Source organism: Falco rusticolus, chromosome 8, assembly GCF_015220075.1.
Source record: "Falco rusticolus isolate bFalRus1 chromosome 8, bFalRus1.pri, whole genome shotgun sequence".
In the NCBI taxonomy this organism is placed as follows: Eukaryota; Metazoa; Chordata; class Aves; order Falconiformes; family Falconidae; genus Falco; species Falco rusticolus.
Window position 1 is genome coordinate 40,875,138 of NC_051194.1, and position 23,139 is coordinate 40,898,276.

The window sequence follows — 23,139 nt, forward strand, 5'->3', positions numbered from 1 at the left end:
GACTAAATAAAGGCTTGGGATCAGAAAACATTCAACAAATAGTGCAAAGGTTCTTTATATCAATCATGCTTTCTTAAATTGGATACTGAATATAATGTAGCTCTATCTAAATCAGCTACCAAGATTTACTGAATTTTAAAAAGGAACAGAAGGCGAAGGCCTATGTAATGTAGTTGATATCAAAATATCTCACTTTTTCATATTGACAGGTCTAAGGAATTAATGCTTATGTGCAAAACCTCCTGAATACTTGTCCTTGTGGCAAAAAGGCACTGATACTAGAGAAAATGAAATTTCCAAGGTAAGCGTTTTCCCTACGTTGTTCTACAGAGTCAGTTTCACTGTACAATGGTTTGGAGGGGAGGGGGGAAAGACAATAAGGGTAAAACTTAAACAGAGCTCAAGGGTCTGCACAATTAAGTTCCTTTGGAGCTTAACTAAGAATCAGTGGATTGGCTGTTCTCTCAGAAGTATTTCACCCTCCTTCTTGTTGCATTCTCTCTATCTGTAACACTGGTTACACTCTATATAGATGAATAGCATTAGTTTTACAAAGCTGTCGCTACTTTCTATTGGTGTCATTATCATCGCTGGCTTTTTCTTCACAACAGGTTAAAAAGTATGTATTACATTTGGCACAATAGTTGCTATGTATATTAACTGTTACCAAGCATGCAGTGTTGCCTGTTCATGCACTGCTCCCTTTTCATACCAGGTAACCTTTTCCCAGGGTAGTGAGCCTCCAGAAATCACTGACATCACCTATGGAAATAAAGAATGCTGCACTGAATCCAAAGCCAGTTTGCAGGCTGATTCCGCTGAAGTCTTTGCTTCACAGAACGAGTGCTTGCAGCTGCAATCAAGGAAGTTCTTTGGTTGGGTATTTCTCAGTGGAAGTTCCCACCTAATATTAGTCATAAGCAGTACTAAAGTACAGAACCACATTTCATAATCCTGTCGACACTCCTCCCAGGCAACATAAAAATTGCCTATACTGTTACTAAAGAGATGAGAAAAGAAAACCCAAACCTTTGGTTTCTGCACTTTGTAAAGACAATGAGTAAATTACACTTATCAACTTCGACATTCATATATATAGAAAAAGTACAAGATTAGTTACAAAGTTTATAATTGTACTAACACTACTTTTATGTTGCTTATAGTGCACCAAGTCTGTATGTCTGCACTTGGATTACATATTCCCTAGTTAGCTTCTGGAACCTGGGTTTTGTCGGTTAAAACCTCTAGGCAAAATACATACCCTGTTGGTTTTGCATATACTAAGGTTTCCACAGGTTCATCAACTAACTACTCTTGCTGTTGGAAAAAAAAAGATTCAACCTCACCTTCCTTCTTACTATGGAATGACAACATTCAGCCTAAATTAATGCACAATTCTCCTCTTCTGGCCAGGAAAGTCATGTGAAGAGCAAAATACGCTTTTTATTTAAAAAAAAAAAATAACAACAAACAATTGAAAGAACAGAGAAACACCACAGAGTAGCACAGGTTTTTTCAGCACCCAGCACCCCGCCACGCATCCCCCTGGGACCACAGTTTAAAGTCCTGGAAAGGTTTAACCATCTGACGTGAGCCACCTAGTGTCTGAACGAACGGCTACATGAAGGAGTTGCAAGGAACATTGTAACTTCTGACAGCTGGTGGAAGCCAATTTGTATTTATAAGCTTAAAATTGTACAAAGGAATCAAATTGAAACCTTTACTGAAATATAGCCTTTGGGCAACTGCTGCACCACGAGCCTACGTTAAGAGCAATCAGTTCCCCTCAAGACTTCAGCGCAGTTTAACCAAGGAGCGCACTGTCGATACATCAGCAAAGACTAAGTAAAATTCCTGTTAAAATACCGTTTTGGAAGTAATGCCAAACAGTAAACTGCATACAGATGATGTGAGGTATTTAAATAGACTGCTTGATCCACTCAGAGCAAACCTCTGAGTTTTGACTCTGAAAAAGTATCACCTTGCTAATTCCCCCCCTCACCCCCAAAAAAATGTTTCTAAGTATAATTAGTCAAAATAAGACTCTCTCTGAGTTTGAAGACAAAGTGAAATAAAATAATACAGACAAGAACCTCTTCACCACTGCTTCCAAATTCTATATAAGTGGTTTGCAACTGGTTTTAAGATTAGTAGATTCCTAAAATCTTAATTCATTTTTAACTATACTGATACACATTTGTTCTTCCCAGTTATCTTGTGAAGACTACATACAGGAAAGCAATTCTGCCTTAACAATTACATGAAAATGTGAAATATTGATGTGGGATGGAAATACAGAAAGTCGTTACTGGAATAGCTGTAGGGAAGGAAATACAGAGACTGAAGAGGAGGAAGCAGCAAAACAGAAAAAGAAAGCAAGATGAGGAAGAAAGGGCAAAAAACATTTGACTGTAAAGCAGAAACAACTCTAAAAGACCAAAGTTAGAGATCAAGTTAGCTACGCAATACAGGTTTTATGTTATTTTTACAGGTATTTTTATTTTCTTCTATTTAACAATTTATTCGAAGGGTTAGAAGTCTCTAAGAATGTCAAGATGTATTGCTGTAAAACTTGTAACATACATCTTATTGTTTTGGGGGAAGAAATGTAGTAAAGAAAAAACACTAGAGGGAAGACCAGCTTGTCTTGTGCTTTATTGTGAAAGAATATTACTGGTTAAAGTACTAAGAGAAAAACACATGTGATCTGAAAAGTTACGTTTGTAGGTGGTTGTCAGTTTTGCTTTGTGGGTTTGAGACCTTCACAGCACATTTACATTACGTATATTTCTAGAATTTAATAAACAAACTTTTGTTTCACGTAACAACTAACATGCAATGATAGTGTTTCAGAGGTGGTTGTCCTGGTTTTGGCTGGGATGGAGTTAATTTTCTTCCTAGTAGCTAGTACAGTGCTGTGTTTTGGATTTAGCATGAGAATAATGTTGATACACTGATGTTCTAGTTGTTGCTAAGTAGTGTTTATACTAAGTCAAGGACTTTTCAGCTTCTCATGCCTGCCAGTGAGAAGGCTGAAGGGGCACGAGAATTTGGGAGGGGACACAGCCAGGACGGCTGAGCCAAACTGGCCAAAGTGCTATTTCGTATCGTCTGACTTCATGCTCAGTATATAAACTGGGGGAGCTGGCAGCAGGGGCATGGTAGATCGCTGCTGGGGAACTGGCTGAGCATCAGTCAGTGGGTCGTAAGCAATTGTGCACCACTTGGCTTTTTGTTTGTTTGGTTGGGGTTTTTAAGTGTTACTTCTCTTTCTCTTATTGTTACCTCCCTTTTCATTAAAACTAGTAGTAGTAGCAGTAGTAGTATATTTCACTTTGTCTTAATTATTCAGTTGTTCTTATCACAGTGCACAGGTTTTACCTTTTTCTGATTCTCCTCCTCATCCCACCGTGGAGTTGGGGGCAGGGGGCGAGTGAGTGGCTGTGTGGTACCCACTTGCTGGCTGGGGCTAAACCACGACAACGGTCTATATGTTACAGCTGTATTCAAATCCAGGTAGCCATAATCTTAGTTAATACAATAACACCTATTTGTACTTTTCTGCATAGTATCCTTTCTCAAATATAGCATCAGTTAATTTATTTTTACATACATTAATCTGAATTTAAGAATTGCAGGTTTTATTTTTATTACCGAGATAACCATTACCATTTTAAATGCAGAACTACTGGCAATACTGAATAAAAATTAAAAATGTAGAAAATAAAAAAAAAATAGCCTCTTTTTGCCTTCTGGGGGTTTTTTGTTAGCTTGTTTTGGGGGGTTTTTTAAAGGCCTGGTTGAGTGAAACCTTAACTTGGATTTCTCAAGTACTCTGTCTCTGAAAGAGGAAATTCAACGCCCCTTTCTTGGAAAAATGTTAACAAAGCAAACCCTCTCTGAACCTTAGTAGTTCATTAGAACCTCACCTGAAGTTCTTTAAAGTGGCTAACCAGGCAGGATGTTAATTGGCTCGTTAAACTACCTACCTGTAAGTTTCTTTAGTCTTAGTACAGGCCACAACAGATTCCAGACTTAGCAGGAAAGGTAAATTCAAAAGAGTACAAAGAACAACACCTGGCTACTCTTGCTGTGGCTAAGTTGGAGCTCAGTGCTGGGCTGCCGAGTGCACACACCCAGGGTAGGTAAGGCAGCTGTAGTGGAAATGCAGGTTCGGATCTGTGAGCGTGCAAAGGGAAAGGTTCTGCTCTAGCAGAAGGACCACCACAGCCTGGCTGTGTTCACGGGGGTTCAGAGACGGCCGAGGCTGGTTCAACACCTGTAACGCTACTCTGCTGCTAGCTCTGTGGCTGTGCCCTGTGCATGGATGTCAGGAACACCTCGTTTTCTCCCACCCTCCCACACACCCTCAGGAAAATAGCCGTACTTGTACGTGTGACCTAAAGAGACAAGGGCTTGTAGCAGCAGCTAAACTAAAACTGCGTTTCCATTATATTCTTACCCATAAAATTCATTGCCTGCACGAATTAAGCGTGGGGGGGAAATTGCCACCTTGGTAACCTACAGAAGTAAGAGACCCTTTAGACAGAATGTCTGGCCGTGAAAAGTATAATTACGTTACACATACAAGTCCTGGTATTTACAAATCACGCCGAATCACGGAAACACTGACAGGAAGGGACCCGCGGAAGCCACCAGCCGCAGGGACCCCGCTTGAGGGGTGCCCGCCCGCGGCCAGGCAGACCAGGCATCGCCAGGCGGACGGAGAGCGCCGAAAAGACCCGCCCGGCGCGGGGGCGGCCAGCTCCGTGCGGCGGGGCAGGCACCGTGCCCGGCAGCCGGCACCGTGCCCGGCAGCCAGCCCGGCGCTGCCCCCGCCCCGGCCCGGCCCGGCCCGGCCGGCGGCACGGCGCCCCGTCACGGGGCGGGGAGAGGCGCCGCAGGAAGTCGGTTCTGGTTCCTGGGTTGCGGCGCTCAGGCAGCAGCGAGCGCCCTGTGCCGGGAGCGGCCGCGGGCTGCGTGAGGCGCTCGTAAGTCTGAGCCGCTTTGAACCCCGCTCCCCTCCCCTGCGCGGCGGGCGCCGGGCCCGGGGGCTGGGTGCCGGCCCTGGCGCCTGGCGGTGGGCTCCCCGCCCGCCCCTGCCCTCGGCCCTGCCGCGCTTCCGCCATCCGCTCCGGGGGACGCCGGCCCCCCTCCCGGCGCCGCTGGCCCGGCTGCGGGAGCGGGGCAGGGGGCGCGCCCGGTGCCCGCGGAAGGGCCGGGCGGTGACGCACCCCCGCCGCTGCGGGCGGGCCGCGGGGGGAGCTCGCTCGCGGGTGGCGATCGCCGGCGGCCAGCGGCGGAGCGGGAGGAGGGGACCCGCAGGGGCGGGGGGCGGGGGGGGGCGTGGAACCCCGCTGGCCGGTAATCCCGGTAATCCCCTCCCGGTGCCGGAGCGCGGGGGCTAGCTGCGCCCCGAGCGGCCCTGCTCTGCCGTCGGGCTCCTGCTGGGTTTCCGGCTCTTCCCGCAGCCGGGCAAAGCAGGAATTTTGTCCGTTAGACAAAAAAGAACAAAACACAAACCCACACAAGTGCAGTGAGCGCTCAGTCTCAGAAAAGATTACCTCAACAGGTTTCCAGTTCCCGAGATGATGGCAGTGTAATTTACAAAATATTTCCACTGAAGAAATTGTTTTGAAAGTAGAATGTAGAGAAGTGCTTGCTTCTGGATGGCATCTGTGTTATATGAACCTGTGAGAGGTAGGCATGTGTAGTATGAATGAATATGTGTATACACATGATTAGCTAAAACCTTGTTTTTTTCAAAATTTAAGGTGTTTCTGAGGCACTATGAAAGCTGAAAATGTGCCTCTGTAGTGATCTGTGGAGCTGGGATTTCAGGATGTATGAAGCAGTATGTTGCTCATCTTTATGTTGGGGCTTTTTTGGCACTTGACTCAGAAATTGGTATTACTGCTGCTTCCCCCCCCCCCCCCCCCCATCAGCAAAATGTTTCTCATTTGAAGCAAGTATTTTAAGAGCATCTGCGGGTTTCATTGAGTTTATTTACTAAAAAGTTTGTCTTACATTTGCTATACCCAGTTGTTTTCCACTGTTCCAAGTGTTTACTCAAAGATGAAATTCTAGTTCTCATTGCCTGAGCTCTGGCAACACAGCGCTCACAGGTACTCACATTTGCAGGACACACACCCCACACACCCCATCAGACAAACTGTGGAGCTAATCTCTTTCTCTATTTCTGTCCCTGTTAGCATAAACGCAGCGGGTTTTATTGCTGCATATGTTCTGACTACATATTGCTGTTAATAATTTTGAAAGTCTTTAGGATCTGAAGAATATCTAGAGTGTCAGTTTGCTAAAGATCAGGGTTGTCAAACTTGGGCTGAATATGTTCCAGCTGCTGTATGGGATGCAGCATAGCTAAGCCTGATTAAAATAGTGGGCATATTTGTTTCGGGGGTTGGGGTTTTTATTTTGGAGTTGTTAGGGGATTGGCTTTTTTCCTCCTAACTGGATATAAGGAGGAGAGTAAATGACAAGGAACAGTTGTCAAATTCCCTGATAAATATTGATGCCTATGGAGGAGAAGCAGGAAAAGAAGCCAGTTTTTCTAACTACAAGGAGTTCTGGATATGAGATAACATAAGAAGAGTTATTTATTCCAGCAGCAGGCAGTTCTGGGTGTGACTACAGAGTAGTTTAATCCAATCTAAATCTAGACTGCTGCAGTCCTGCCCACGGCTAGTCTCATGTTCCCACTGCCTCCTTGTGTTGGTAGTAGGGCTCCAGCAGCCTCGCAGGGAGCTAGCTCCAGTTTTAATTTGGGGGTTGTTTTTTTTAGGGGGTTTGTTGCTTTTTTGAGGAAGTAGGGAGCTACTTTGGCATACTCAACTGTGTAGCATACAAATGCTAATACCAGTACAAGTACGTGGAAAAAATATATGGCCAGAGATGGGGGGAGGCAGGAGCATCCTTTTCCGTGGCAGTGCAGACTTGCGTCACCGTTACATAACCCGACTCCATGTTACAATTCCAAGGCCAACGCTGCCATGGAACACAGGAGTTCTCTCCGCCTTTTGCTGATGGTTTCTGCTCCGGTGCTGGCTTCCCTGTGTTATCATGCCATTTGAAGTGGTCTGTGAAGCTGATCTGCATTAAAAGTAATGCAGCAAAAATACCTTTAGCATGTAGTTTTAAGCTGGATTTGTTTACTCGTACAGTTTACAGTAAGGCTGGTTGCACTGGAAGAAGGGGAAGGGTGAGGTAGAAGAAGAAATTAGTGTCTAGGATATGGGGGAATATACGACCAACTCTTCTAGTTGCAGTTCCATCTTAAAGTGTCACTAGTAATGACTTTTATTGCCCATTTCTTGTTACATGGAATCTGGACTTTAGGGACCTACCAGCAAATTAGTTACCATTCTACTTGTTTTTCCCTACCAAGTAGAAAATCAGGTACAGTGCTACAGTTCTGCTTGTTGGATCAATTATTTTTGGTACTGGCAGTCCAGATAAGAGCAGAACTCTTTGTTAATACTCCCAGTCTCAATCAATCAGTAAGTAAAAGGCTGGAAGCTGGGTATAAATTTTAAATACTGTTTTTCAAAACAAGATTTGAATTTGAGTGAATGAAATTAATGCCTTCATTTGCTATGAAATGTGAGTCATATGGAGCTGAACCCCATTCCCTCTATTAGAAGCTGAACATCCTCTTTTAAATCCCACTGCACTCATTTTTTGAAGTTAACCTTTTATATTTACAGGACATTGCCATTTACTAGGTATACTGTTACAAGTGTCTCTGGAGAATTAAAAGTACAAAATCAAAGTAGGTGCAAACTCTGCAGGTTTATAAAGAATGTGAGAGCACACTTTCAATCACTTTCAGCCATAGCAATACTCTTGTGCAGTTTAATAGGAGCTCCTGCAGTCAGCTGATTTTATTCCTTGAACTACATAAAACAGTCCTTCATTTGAAACTGAAAGAAAAGCCTACCCATTTGTTTAAAGATGTGGCCCAGGTATTAGAATGGATATTCCAGTTAGTGGAAGGTTACTCTTTGGGGGAGGAAAGGGGTGAATTAAGTAGCCTGTGTTACTAACAGTGCTTTGAGACCGTATGCATGGACCTGAGATTATAAACCACTGAACCGGTGTTTAGGAAAACAAACAAAACAAAATAAAAACAGCTTTCCAATGAAACAGTGTAGGTGTTTTACACAAAACTTCTAAACTTGGATTTCAGTAATACTTGTTACATCAAAGGATCTCTAAATGATTCCAAGCTGTTGAAGAATTCACTTTGCCGCCATTAAAGTACAGCCATCCCGAAGTTGAGATACAATTGCTTTTGCAATATGCACATATCATTAAAATAAAATTTGCGGGACAAAAGAGGTGCAACATCCATACAGTAGTCTGTTGCACCTTCTACGAAAGTCAAACCACATTTCTGTATTCAAGCTCTATGATATGGAAGATATTTAAGAGCAAGAAAACATGAATAAAAGCTTCAAGGTGCAATCCTTAGAATTTTGACCAGAGTTCAAGAAAAGTTATCCTCCTACCCTTCTTGCTTGGCTTGTCCTGTTCTGACTGCACCACTTTCCTTAATAGTATCTGTGGTTTATGCGTAATCCCAAAAGATAGTGAGAGATGATAGTGGCTGTCCGTACTGTGTACTGTGAACTAACCATCAGGAGAGATGTGAATTATTGATTATTTTTTTTTTTTTCCTTAATGCTGGTACGTTGGGGTTCGGGGGTTTTTGAGACTTCACTGACCTGTCCTCTACTGTGCTTACATTACAATAAATTTTAGTCTTAAAATTCATGTAACATATTACTATAGAAGCAAAGGACCTGTGTTTGCAAAGTTCGCTCTGTGTTGAAATTGAAGTCTGTGACATTTGATAGTGTTGTAGTCTTGCATGTCAAAGTTCATGAGCTGTAGTTTCAGGAATTGTCACTGAAAGTGTTCGCAGATTGTAAAAATTTGATAGTATTGTGTGAAAAGGTCTGAGTCTTGCTAATTCTTCCTAGCTGATATTACTGATTTTTTAGATAAAAATGTTTTGATTTACCTTGTAGTGTTGCTTATGTTGCCATTTTCAAATATGGCCTAGAATAGGATAGGTTTATGTGACCTTATATTACTGATCGTTTATCTCTTTATTGCTTAATGCCGAAAGCTCTGTTTTCTTTTGGTTTGTTTGCTAATGTTACCTGTTATTTCACAATTCAGTAACCATTAAACTGTTGGAAATGTCATAAAATCAGGTAACTGGTGATCTGCACCAATTTTAAGTCTCAGTCCTCAAGCTCTGTAATTACACGAACTTTTACACATTCTGCATATCCAGAATTTGATTTGGAGTTAACCTGCTTTTATTTGGCTTTTGTTTAAACCTGTCCCTGGACATAAAATTAAATATTGAGGTGAGCAGAACTATAGTTCAAACTATTGTGTGAGTTAATGCTCAAACATAACTGTACCTTTTACTTGTATTTGATATCAATACAAGTCATGTTATATATGTTTTTGTTACGTACTTCTGTTTCTTAGCATTCTTCCCTTTTCCTTCTGATTACTTTTCAGGTCTGTTAACTTGACCATCTTTTCAGTGATGAAACAGCATTGGGAATTATGGACAAAAACATTGGAGAGCAGCTTAACAAAGCTTATGAAGCCTATCGACAAGCGTGCATGGATAGGGACCATGCTGTGAAAGAACTACAGCAAAAAGTATGTGTTGGGTTGGGTTCTGAACTGTGTCTTTAAAGCCATCCTTTAGGTGGAGGGTTGTGGTACGTGTAGATTTCAGTTTCACTTTAGCTGTGCGCACTTTAGTGCATCTGTTAAAGCTGGAAATGGCCATTATGAAACCAGGCCAGTACATTACAGAGTAACTCATTAGGAATGTAGTAGGTGGGTTTCAGGTTTTCAACCTTCAATTTCTTTGTAGTTTTAAAGGTGAGAAAAGTGTTGTCTGTTTTGGAGGATTAAAGAAGTCTTTTAATGTAAACAGCAAAGATGTATATAAAATTCACCTAGATTTAAGTACTTTTTCAAGTTCTTCTTGAAATTTAATTTGCTTTATTGAAAAATTACTTCTTAAATTATTAATGTAAGTGGCTTCAATTAAGTAATTTTTGTGTTAATAGGAAGATATGCCATATGAATTACTAGTTTACTTGATGTAAAGGTTAAAGACTCTAATATCTTAAGCACTGTGCAAGGACAACAGAGTTTCTATGTTGAAAATCTTACAGCAAACTTACCTTGAAATTATTAGAATAAGTATTGATTTTTAAAAAATAATCATCTGTACAATTCTTTAATTATGAAGTAACAAAGATTCTGGAGGCATTCTGAGCAGTAAGGAGCACCTTTGAATTTTTACTTAGTCTGTTGTAGAATACATCAGACAAAACTCTTCTAGAACTTCCCATCATGTATGCCAGCATATTGCAAAGCTATCAGTTTTGGGCTTTGTCATACTAATTTTATTGTGCATATTCTGCACAGCAATGTAACAGACCTCTGGTATAGGAAGGCTTGAATGTTTTTGATTCTACAGGACTTTCTGATACTTCCATAGAACTGGTAGGCTAGGAGTTTGTTCAGAGGCAGATGAACCATACTCGGTGTCACATTATGGGCGCAGCAGTAGAATTGGAAGCAGTGAAAGGTCTACTAGAGAATATTCTGATATGTGGGCACAATCTTACCATCCCCTTGTGTGGCAAAATAAATTAGCTAAGGTGCTATGGAAGAGGTATCAAGTCAGTCATGGGTGCAATCATCCACTGTGCAGTCTGTCTCCATTCATAGTCTGTTGCAGCAGTGCTGGTGCACGTGTAGCATTTCCTGTACTTAGCAAGCGCCACTAGCATGTCAGCGCATTTTGTGCTGAAATTGCAGCTGACTTAACAAAAGGTAACACATTTTAGAATGTTTGGGAATTGCTTAAATTTTTTCTCTTAGGATGAGCAATTAATTATTTGAAGGAAAGCCCGTCAAGTTACATGACTCCTGAGTCATGTAACAGTACATGAAAGAAACCTCTGCCCAAGAAACAAGACATCAAGTACAAGGTCAGATAGCCCTTCTAAAGTCTGTGGAAGAAAAACCAGAGAAGTGTTTGAAATCATTAGTGTTAACTGAATTAAATGCTTGCAAGATTTCTCTACATTGCCTCTGGTTCAGAAATTAAAATCAAAAGCCTTTTATAAAGGATTACTACCAGTTCAGTTCTTTGTCCTAATCAAACTTCCAGTAGTTGGATTTCATGACGTCAAAAGAGAACAAAAGTATTTTTTCAAGAAGAGTTGATACTATAATTAGTTGGGTGGTTTTTGTTTGTGGTGTTATTCAGGTTTTTTGCACCAAACTCCTGGGGTTTTAATTATCTTTGTACATGCTTTACTCTGGTAGCTTCTTCTGTTCATTGTGTGGCCTTCACACACTGTTGGATTGTCCACCATTCTGTTGTTAACAGTTTACTACTTAAGTTACCGACAGGCCACTTGTTTTGCCAGTCTCTAGAGCTGGGAGCCATGTCAAGCACACAGAAGCCAGAGTCATCTCGGCCAGATGGTGTTTGATACAGATGGATGGTTGGTTGTCATGCAGATCTTCTAGTTGGTAACTTGTTGCTGCCATCTGACTCAAGGAATAATTTGTGCACACTGGCTGTCAAAAGCATCTTCTCTTCTGTCTGTTTTAGCTGTCATGTCTGTGCTCTGTACAGAAGTGTTGACAAGACATTGCTGTTGTACATTTTCAATTTGGTTCTCAGTGATTTTTCTGCTTCATGAGGTCTCTTATAGCTGCTGGAGTGTACTGCTCTTTGATCACTTTTTTTTTTTAATAAACTCTCATAGTACAACTACTACCTGGCCTTTTAAAATAAATTTTGCTTGTAGATTTTTTTTTCCCTGCCTGCTTTACAGACAAACACATTGGACAGTAGGGGTGTGTGGAATTTAAATGTGACTGAGATTTGAGAATTAGATAGCAGTATGGATAAACTATGAATAAACATAAAAGCAATGCCTAGTCTTGTCCCAGCTCATGACCTGTTCAGTAATAGACATATTCTTTATTTCAGAAAAATTCAGTGCATTCCTGTAAGTTTCCTTGCTGGGACTTCACAAGTTTTCTTGCTTGTTTTTAGCACTGCTGTAACTGCAACATTAGGCATGTGCTGATGAAATAATAGGTTTTTAATATTAGTATCTTCCTGCCACCTGACCATTTGTTTAATTAACTGGCTTTCTAACAATATTTACGCACTTTGGTTAAATGTCAGCAGTCTTACTAGGCTCTGTGTGGCCTGTTTGTAGCATGATATTGAGTACAGCTAGGTGAAGAATGGGGCCGCTTGCTTGCTTTGCCCTGCTGTTTTCTAGGTTAGGCAGAACAAGCCTACAACATTCAAAGGAGCAGATAAAACTCTGTTCATAGGCAAAGTTACTTGCAAAATACCTGTTGTATGGAATAGGCGATGTCATGGTTTTCCAATTAAAAATCTCTTTGAAAACCTATTTTTTTATAATTTATTTGTTAGAAAATATGAGGGAAGAAAAATTTATCTTTCCATAGATAAAGTAACTGACCAGCATTCTAAAAAATACTAAAATTCTAATTTTAAACCTGATGTATTCTATGGTTATGAATGAAGAATCCTAACTTAAAAGTTATCTTATCCTTTACAACTGTCACAGTTAAAACAGGTACAGAAAATCAGGATCTATTTCCTATAATACCTTTTCTAATCAGTGCAGTCTCAAAAATAAGGACTTGCCAAAGGCAACTGTAGTCGGAATTTCATGCAGAGGTCCACAACTACAATTATCTTTAAAAATCAGAGCTGCTTTTTACATGCCAAATAGGAGACCCCTAGTCAAAACAGAATAAGATTAATGCTAATTAAATTATATTTGCAGACGGAAAACTACATGCAGCAAATACATGAACAGCAGGAAAAGATAGAGCTTCAAAACAGCATTATTGCAAAACTGAAATCGCAGTTAGCCGCTCTGAATGCTAATAGAGGTATGTACTGCAGTTTGCACATTATTTCTTCTCATGCTGTGTTGCATTGATGAGTACTTCTGACTTCGTTGCTTCAGTTTTTACAATATACATCTCTCAAAGCAGTATCATACTTTTCTGTGAACATGAGATTTAACACAAATGTGCCGTTTCAAAATTTATTTATAAAATGCAACACATCTGAGGTCTCTCTTTATCCTGTTTAAGAAATGGTGAGATTTTCTTTAGAGGTAGAGCCTGCTTACACTGAAGCCAATAAAAGTTATGAAAATATGGGTTCAAGTCATTCACTAGAATTAAAACCAAAATTGTTACATCTTAATTTTACAATTATCTGTTAATAAATTTAGCTCAGGTTGTTCTAGATGTGAGTGCTATGGTTATATGTCTTTTATGTTAGATGAGTCTTGTGATGCTGATCTTACTGGATAACAATGCTTTATAAGCAGGTAATTCTCTTTCAAATGAAATAGTCATTGATGGATAATTTTCCACTGTTTGACTGTATTGCACAAATAAGAGAAAAGAGTCAAAGTAACCATGTGTTAATCTGCCATGCTCATTAAATATTTATTCACACTAGCCTAACACTCCTGGTTTTCATAAATACTAGCAAAGTGGTTGGCTTTTATTTTTAAGAGTACATGTACATTCTTTATCGCTGGTTTAGTCTTGCATTGTCTCTAAGCTCAAAATTGGGCTTCTTTTGCTTGTTTAATATGAAGGCTTGCTCAAGTAAAATGAAAAAGTCAATGTAAGCCTAGCTTCTTTTAATTTTGCTTGTACTTAGAAGTTAGCTGAGGAAAAATGCAGTGACAATCAGCTTATTTTTTTTGTTTTTCGAGGCAATGCACATCCATACATTCTGATGCGTGAAGACATTGAAACCTCCAATTTATCTTTCAGCCAGCTCTCTGAAAAACTGAACATAGCAAAGCAAAAGGAAAAAATCTTAAAGGTATGATTGTCTGCAGTATGTTTAACGTAAGATCACATTTGTGTTGTGATTATATTATGAGAACCTAAAGAGATAAGTGAGATTTTTACTGGTGCCTTTGAATTGCACTTCTAATACAAGATCCTCATCTGAAGTGCGTAAGCGCTGTGCTGCTGCAGTCTGCTTAGGTGAACTAGGCATCTGTCTTTGATCCTTCCAAGTGCAATCACTGTTTGGGCATCAGGCTCCCTAGAATAGCTTTGATCATAAAGTAGGAACTTGCTTGCTTTTCTGTTTCTTAACCTGCCAAAACTAGTGGTCAAGAAGGAGCTTTCTCTTTCTCTCACAAGAGCTTTTCACACTGCAACTACTCCGTGTATTTTTAAAAGAAATGGAAAAGTTGCACTCAGAAAGTGACAGTGGAAAGTGAGCTATCCATTGCTCTGGAGGTGCTGATGATTTGGTTTTTTAAATAGCCAGTTTTAATATGTCTCTTCTACCCCTTTTCACTGAAGTAACACTGAGATTTTCACTACAGCCTGTTGAGAGTAACAGCAATATAAGAGTAAAGCAATAGTGCAGAACAGATGGGTAATACCTTGAATGGATTTTGCATGTTGAGAAAAAACAGTGGCAGAGATGCACAGAGTTGCATTGTTCAGTCATCCTACCGTGTTTTTTGAGAACTGTCTTGTAACATAAAATCTCTTATTTTTGTATATGAATCTCCATAGCAGGGGCCCTGTAAGAGTCATAAAAAGACCCTTATATGAAATCAGGCATTGGATTTAAAAATAATTGATTTCAAGGTTTGTTTCCTAAACCTGAGCTATAAACAAATTAATTATGCTGAATTCACAGAAATGCATTTTTTGTCAGTAATGTTAATTTAAAAATAATTTCATTGGATTACTGAAGCTTGCTTCGTTATCTTGAAGGAATCTCTTTTGAGACTAAGCCTTTGCAAACATTTTAAGCTTACTGTTACCAAAGATTTATATCCTTTATCCTTTTTTGTTTTGAGTCTTTTATATAATTTTTCTACACTAGAATCTGTAATCACAAGATGTCATTTCTTTCCTAATCTTTGCATTTATTTGGAATACAACACAGCTGATGGGTTAATTCTTTTGTGGAACATCTTTGCATATTTTTGCATTTATCTGAGTTGAGTTGGATAAAAATTATGTCTTTCAGTTGTATATGAAGATCTGACCAAGTCTAATGTTTCATACTCTTATTTCTCAATGCTTGCTCAAGAACAATATTTTTAAGTAACTTGGTCATATGATGAGTAGGAGAAAGGAAGCTGTGCTACCTGCTCTTCTCATGAGGAAACACTGATAAATGATGTGATCTATCCAGAAGTTTACAGGCAACACGTGAGAAGCTGGAATCATCATTTCAGAGGCTGTTTTCTTAATGGAATGTAGTTACTTGACTTTAGCTGCTGTTTCTTTGTGTGGTCAGTTATTGCAGTTACCTCTCAGCAATAGGTAGTTCATCTGGACTTTGCGTCATCTCTGCCATGAACAGAAATAATTCTGATATAACTTCATACAGAATCAGCTATACAGTCTGTCTACACTTAAACCCAGGCACAGTGCTACACAGATAAGGCCTTCTCAGAGGGGATCAGTAGAGGTCTAAACCCATGCAAAGTCAGGCTGGTCCAGCCTACTCTACGTTCCTGTTACTGGGAGCATAGTAGCCCTCTTGCTCTTAAGTGCTGAGAGAACAGAGCTTGAAGAAAACAGGTTTGACTGGGCCAAGGCTGGCATCTGCAGAGGCGTGTGAGTATCTTTGCACCATGCTTCTGATAAAAGGAGGACCCTAATGTTTGGCATTGTGCCTGGTGAGCTTCTGCTAACCTGTCAAGTGTGATACAAAGGTGTCCAGACAGCACAGCAGAGGTACACAGAGTTCTGTTGGTTCTGGCTGTGTCTTGGCCATGCCATTCAGTGGCTGGCTATGAGTGGAGATACCCAGCAGTTTCTGTACACAGGTTCCCATTTTATTCACTCAACTCCAGGGAGAAGAACCCTATAACCCCATCTTCCTGTTGAAGATGATGGAAAATTAATAGTATTGTGGTAAATGCTTTATATGCTTTTATGGCAGCTGCCAATTTTTGTACTTTTTAAATGCAGAACTTTGATGTATGATGGATAAAAAGGTAAACTGCATGGAATGAGTGTATAGAACAAGTTGGGGAAAATGAACAGTTGCAAATTTTACTAGCAAATTTTACTTTTTACAAGGGCATGTAGTGATAGGACAAGGGGGGCTTCTTTTGATCTGAAAGGGGATAGATTTAGATTAGATATGAGGAAGAAATTCATTACTGTAAGGGTGGCGAGACACTGGAACAGGTTCCCCAGAGAAGTTGTGGATACCCCACCCATCCCTGGAAGTGTTCAAGGCCAGGCTGGATGGAGCTTTGAGCAGCCTGGTCCAGTGGAAGGTGCCCCTGTCCGTGGCAGGGGGGTTGGAACTAGATGTTCTTTAAGGTCCTTTCCAATCCAAGCCATTCTGTGAAATCACCAGGACAACACACAAGTTAACCTATGAGTTCCTACTTCTCTGTCCTCCTGAAAAAAAGTTTAAAAAAAGTAAATTGATGTGCCGTGTTAAAAAAAATAAGGCAAAAGGAGCTGATTCTTCGAAGGATAGGTACTCAACCAGTGGAACTTCCTGCTTCAAGGGAAAATTGGACAACTTCATGGAAGAGAAATCTGTTGAGAGTTAATAAATACGTAGAAACTATTACTAAGAAGGTCTGGGACTCTATCAAAGGATGTATCATGAATGCCTCCTGTTTTCTTGTACTCTTCCCCAGACATCATATTTTGACATGTGTTAGACTGAAAACCCATCATCCATCCTGTCACTGACCCAGAACAGTTGTCTTGTATCTGATTCAATAATAAAGTACTGGCTTTTTCAGCTATTTGGGAGCTTGGATATTCTATTTGAAAGCCTGTGTTTTTCTAACCATATTCCATCCACATTCTGCTCTAAACCAATTATGTCTACAGCCATTGTCCTGTACTGGTTTAACTGCTTTATTCTACTTCTCCACCAAAACTTTCAGGCTTGAAAAATGTATTCCAGATAATAAATTAGGATTACAGTCTTTAAGTTAAAATGTTGCTGTTTCTTCCTGTCCTTCCTTAAAACTCAAGAGTCTCTCCCATGGCTGGAGGTGCCTAGACTATTGGTAGCAAAAGACAGTTATAGTAGGTAAGTCAAATGGGATTTCTCAGTAGACTATATTCTGTCCTCCAGTAAAGTTAATAGACATCCTAGACTGATTGTAATAGGTGCATGGTTAGAGCTTAAATTTCAGAGATTTATAATGAGGGAGGGGTTAGCTTTTCTGTGTTTTCTAGTGGGTGGCCATACTTGTGTGTTTGACTTGCTGTTGTCAAACTCAGTTGCCTGTGTGTCATAAAATGTTTTGGGGTTTTGTGGGGGTTTTCTGTTCACATTCTTCTTCACTGAAAGAGGTGAGTGGACCAGATTGGCTTGGTGGTCAGTACCAAACTATGTACAAGATTATGAGCTTTTTTCAGTCCCCTGCTTGAGGACCTAAACTGCTGCCTGTTTTTGAGTACAGCCTGGCTAAACTTTATTAACTAGGAAGAATGTGGCTCCAGTTACTGTTTCAGAGCCAAAGCTGACCAGCAAACAGAAAACCTTAGTAATGAAATTAGACAATGTCAAGTAAAGCTGCTTCTGCATGCTGTTTTTAGTATGTCAAACATGAGAATCCTTGTAAATGCCATAAAACATGAAGCCAAAGTCGGTATCTGTGACAAGAAAACATGCTCATGTTCATGTTTCCCTGAATCAAGAACCTCAATATTAAACACTGTGTGGCATTCGTTGCTTGGAATTTCTGGTGCCATGAAAAAGAGGAGGAAACTGAGTGTCAGGAATGAATGATCCATATTGTATACAAAACTTCATTCTGCAATAAATGTTTAGGTCTTTTTTTGAAGCAGAGGAATAGCAGATGTATAGTAGTCATCTTTGTGCTCAAAATTATGGTGCTAAAATGACTTAGGTAACTAAGCTACTGCAGCAGTCTTGTAGAGTTGTGTGTTCCAGTCAATACCAGCTTCTCTAATGTCACTTTGTTTCCTATCTTTGATGCAAAGAAAGCAGTACTTCACAATTTTATGCTAGCTGACGATTTTATGCGTTTAGCTGTTCTTTGATGCTGGTGTGATGTATGCAGTAGGATTAGTTAGGCCATGCTACCTGATAAAAGAAATTCTGGTACCAGTAGCCTTTTTTCTTGTTGCTTCATCAGTTTAAGCTATCTTTACCCAATAATACAGAAGAGTTTGTGGTTAAACTGTTAAAAGTTACAGTTAATATTCCCTGAGACCACTTATAGTAGTAGATCATCACTTGAACAGTATTATTCCTTGAAACCATCTGATAGTTTGTTTATTCCAGAAAGCCAGTGAAACAGGCCATTATAGCACACTTCAGGAAAAAATAAAGGGACCTGCCTTTGCAGCAGTACAGTCTGGGCACTGGCTGGCTGTGGAGCAGCTCTGCTGGAAATGAGCGGGGGTCTTGTTAGGCAGCAAGCTGAACATAAGCCAGCAGTGTATCCTGGCAGAAAAGGGACAACAACTTCCTGGGCTGTATTAACAGAACACAGCTCACACACCCAGGCAAGCAAGTATCTCCTTCTATTCAGCATTCATTGGACTGCATCTAGAACACTAGTTTGGGGACCTCCAGTACAGGAAAGCCATTGATAAACTAGAGTGAGTTCAGCAGAGGCCCCACTAAGGTAGTCGGGGGCCTGAGTACATACTCCATGCGAAGAAGCTGCAGAAACTGGACTTGTCCAGCCTTCAGGGGAAGCTAATAGCTTTCCAGTATCTACACTGAGGTTATCAGGCAAGTGGAGCCAAGTTCTTTAATGGTGCTGCATAGCAAGAGGATGAGAGACAATGGGCAGTTGAAACATGAAAGGTTCAAACTGGGCATAACAGAAAACTTCTCACTGTGAGGACAGCTAGGCATTGGAAAAGGTTGCCCAGAGAGGCTGTGCAGTCTCCATCCTTTGGGAATTCAAGATGAAACTGAGTAACCTGATCAGACATCATAACTGACCCTGCTTTGATTAGGAGCTAGAGAACCCTTGAGGTTCCTTCCAGCTTGAATTGTCCTCTGATCCTATAAAGTCTTGCCAAAAGAAAAGATGTTGATCTATTCATAATACAGATGTAACCTCTTTGGTGGCTCCTAATATCAGCATGTGTAAAAGATCCACTGTGTGGCCAAGTACTTAAATGAGCAGGTATGACCTGTGTGACACACTTATTTGTCATGGCATTAGTATTATAAACTTCAACTAGTTTATAAATGTTTCCACATTGTTGCAAACACCCAAACTCAGTCAGTATTAGAAACTGTAAGATCGTCAATCTGTGAAGGGCTGTATTATTGAAAGATCCCAAATGTGTAATCATTTCTGCAGTGGTTTTCCTGATGTCGTACCCTGACGGTGCATAAGAATGATGATTTGCATCAGTGTACTGATACATCTTTGTTGCAACATGTTGTATGGCTTTTTTCACATTGGTTCCCATGTGGCTTTTCTTACGGCTTGCTTAAATCTTGTCCCCAGTTCCTCAGGAGAGTGTAGGAGAAATGGGAGAGAACTACTTATTACTGCAGTGCTCCCAGTTATCTAGAAGGTTTTGAAAACCCACATGTTATTTGGGGCTGTAATAGTCCCAAACAGATAAAAGTATGTGTGTGTAGACCGATGCTATATCACAAGCTTAGTGAAGGAGTTATCTTAATGTCCTTAAGATTAAGTTCTTCAAGGGCAAGTGTTGTCTTTGACATAAGCTTTTTCCTAGGTGTCTGGATTTCCAGGAAATAATTTTCAAAGGAAAATACAGGAGAAGCTGCATCCCATTGGCTTTTTAAATAGGAAATGGCATTTGACCATGGGATGGTCAGACTAGATACAAAGAATATATTTTTTACAGTGAGGGTGGTAAAACACTGGAACAGGTTGCCCAGAGAGGTGGTAGATGCCCCATCCCTGCAAACATACTAGGTCAGGTTGGACGGGGCTCTGAGCAACCTGATCTAGTTGAAGATGTCCCTGCTTATTGCGGGGGGGGTTGGACTAGATGACCTTTAAAGTTCCCTTCTAACCCAAAGTATTCTGTGATTCTAATGTTTGGGAATCCTCTGACCAAGTAATGGCTCAGTGGTAGCTTTGATTTTTCAGTTCTGTGAACCCACACCATAGAATATCACTGCCTTCCTATTCCTGGAATGGCAAAAAGCGGTTTCCCATACTAAGCTACTGTGACTTTGTAGTCTTTAAAGAATATGGAAAAGGTATATAGTTCAGCGTATAGTTCAAATTATGTTCAGCATCTGGTCCTGCTATAACTTTCTTCAAAGTATTTTCAGATCTGTTAAGAATACTTCTATGCATGTCTCCATCTCCTCTTAACATAAATTGTTTTTTTTCCCTACGTCACTAGGTATGGTTGTCTTTTCTCATCCATGAGATACTTCCTTAACTTGCTTTGAACCTTCTGTGCCTCACAGTACTGTAATTCTTCCTAGTGTTCATGTTGTGCCATTTGAGAAAATTATATCTAGCTGCTGCAGCATCAGTTATAGAAGATGATGTATAGGTTCTTTAGCCTAAAATCTTCAGTCATCTTGTTTGGTTGGGTTTTTTCCAGAACTGTATCAAAAAATCTTTCTCCTTTTTTTCTCTTTTGCTGTTTGGTTGGGTTTTTTTCATCTGCTTCCCTGGATTCTTACCTACCATGATGTATACAGATTCTGCACTAGAAGAGTATAGAAAGTGTTTCATGGTCTGTGGTAGGACTATGCATACGTTCCCCACACCACCTGCCAGAAGTGCAAAGCATGGAAGAAGGTTTAGGATTAAGGAGTTTTGCAGGGATATAAACATCTTTTGATATATTCAAAAATATTTTGAAACCACTGAGCAGAAGAGGCTTAATCTGGATCCCTGAGATGCCACCCAAGACCAGAGTTGCATTGAAGCTTTTACCAAAGGTTTACTATTCAAAGTCACAATTGAAACTAAAGAAAAAGAACAATGCCTTCAAACCCATTTTTCTGTGATTTTTTTATCTAGCTAGTGTAACTTTCTGAGGCTAAACTGTTGTGTCAGCTGCAGATACACACATCTACGCCTAACCACCCAGTGTCTCTGTATACCAGCCCTGGACTCATCCCTATGTGGCTATCATTGTCTAATAGAGTACTCCCTACCTACCTAATCTCCAAAGGCAAAACTTCACCCTATTTAGGTCCCATTTGTAAATAAAACAAATGTTCTTGAAAAAGCACTCATTTGTTGTTTCTTCCTCCTCACCTTGCTTTACCTGTCTATAGACTTGTCTGCTGCATTTCAGTTACATTACTTCCTGCAGAGTTAACCCTTTGAGCTTATTTCTCTTGCAGAGAGGCATAGGGCTTCAGGCCACTTTTTTTGCCAGTTGATACAGTTCAAGATCAATGTTTCTATAGATTTCATAAACTGACAGCTGTAAGGTTTTTATAACCACTGGTTTTAATCATAAGTTGTTTCTTGAAAATTATCCAAGAACTATATGCATATTTAAAAAATTGTTCCTTATATTCTTCTTCATTCCACCAAAAAGCCTGCATACAGAAAAATGCCATGAATTACCAAATGGATAGTTAAAGTGGGGCAAGCCATTGCTTTTTATTTCACAAGTCTTCATAGCATTGCAATATTTGCAATGTAATCCTGGTTATACACAGAAACTGGAGGACAAGAGGCTGGAGAGCAGCCCCAGAGAAAGAGTTCTGGGTGTTTGGGTTGATGGCAAGTTGAATATGAGCGAACAGTGTGCTGGCAGCCAAAAGGGCTGTGCCCTTGAGTGCATCAAGCATAGCATAGCCAGTCAAGGGAGGTGATTGTCCCACCCAACGCTGTACTGGTACAGCCCCACCTCAAGTACTGTGTGCAGTTTTGGGCACCTCAATATAAGGACATCAGACTATTAGAGTGTGTCCAGAGGAAGGCAACCAAGATGGTGAAAGGCCTCCAGGGCAAACTTACGAGGAGCAGCTGAGGGCACTTGGTTTGTTCAGCTTGGAGAAGGCTGAGCTACCTCATTGCAGTCTACAGCTTCCTCAAGGGGGGCAGTGGAGAGGGACGTGCTGATGTCCTCTCTCAGGTTACCAGTGGCAGGACATGAGAAGATAGAGTGAAGCTGCATCAGGGGAGATGCAGGCTGGACGTTAATAAAAAGTTCTTCACTGAAAGTTGGACTCGATGATCTTTATGGTTGCTTCCAACTTTAGATGTTCTATTATTCTGTAATTCTGTGATTCTCTTCTTGGGTCTGCTCAATTAAGGTAGCTTCAGAATATCATCTTCAAAATTGTTTAAGATTGATTGAAATTAATGAAATATTTTATATATTGTATATACAACATATTGTACATAAAATGTTAATGTAAATGATGCAGTAAATGAAGACACTTAATTTTTTATAAGCACTAATATGACTTTCAGAAATGCAGAACATACAGTTGAGTCGTCCTCTGTGATGAGTTACATCTATGTGTAGTGGTAGAAGGTCTTTACCCGTTTAATAATGTAATAAATAAGACTGACCCTTACTTATGTTGCAAAAGCTTAATTTAGCTTATTCCAGACTGCTGAATAGTGATATTCCACAAGCCTAAATTCTATTAATTGTACTGATGTTTCTAAAATTATTTTTTAGGAACAGTTAGAAAGTGAGAGCATGAAGTTGAAGCAACTCGAGGACAAAAATAATCAAAAGGAAAGGAAGCTTTTATCTATTATTTCAAACCAAGAAGATAAAATAAGAACTCTGAAAAGCAAATTGAAAGAATTAAATGAAGCACAAAAGGGTATGCAGATGCCAACGTATAAAAGGGAGGTAAGATAAGAAACCAAGTAGAGATAAAATGAAAAAAACAAATATTTGTAAATTATTACTTCTTTCAAACATGTTTATGCTAATTAAGAAACTGATTTTAAATTTCAGCTTTGTATAATTACTAGGAAATTGTTAAAGTATATCAAGCACATGCGGAACACGAAACTATTAAATACATATTTGTTGGTTTGTGTGCAAATTATTTTA

The 23,139-nt window shown here is 40.1% G+C and overlaps 1 protein-coding gene across 4 annotated transcripts in view; it reads left to right on the forward strand.

The window, feature by feature from the left end:
* Positions 1-4,871: 4,871 nt before the first annotated feature.
* Positions 4,872-23,139, forward strand: part of TANK (TRAF family member associated NFKB activator) — a 29,783-nt gene continuing 11,515 nt past the window's right edge. The window contains exons 1-6 of one of the 4 annotated variants that reach the window (XM_037397647.1): positions 4,884-4,991; positions 5,573-5,700; positions 9,559-9,705; positions 12,912-13,020; positions 13,866-13,978; positions 22,753-22,932. In XM_037397647.1, the coding sequence (XP_037253544.1) occupies positions 9,607-9,705; positions 12,912-13,020; positions 13,866-13,978; positions 22,753-22,932 (501 nt within the window). In that variant the 5' untranslated portion in view covers positions 4,884-4,991; positions 5,573-5,700; positions 9,559-9,606. Of the gene's footprint in view, positions 4,992-5,572; positions 5,701-9,281; positions 9,399-9,558; positions 9,706-9,968; positions 9,971-12,911; positions 13,021-13,865; positions 13,979-22,752; positions 22,933-23,139 lie in introns of those variants that run through there. The other 3 variants (XM_037397648.1, XM_037397649.1, XM_037397650.1) reach the window with 3 other exon arrangements.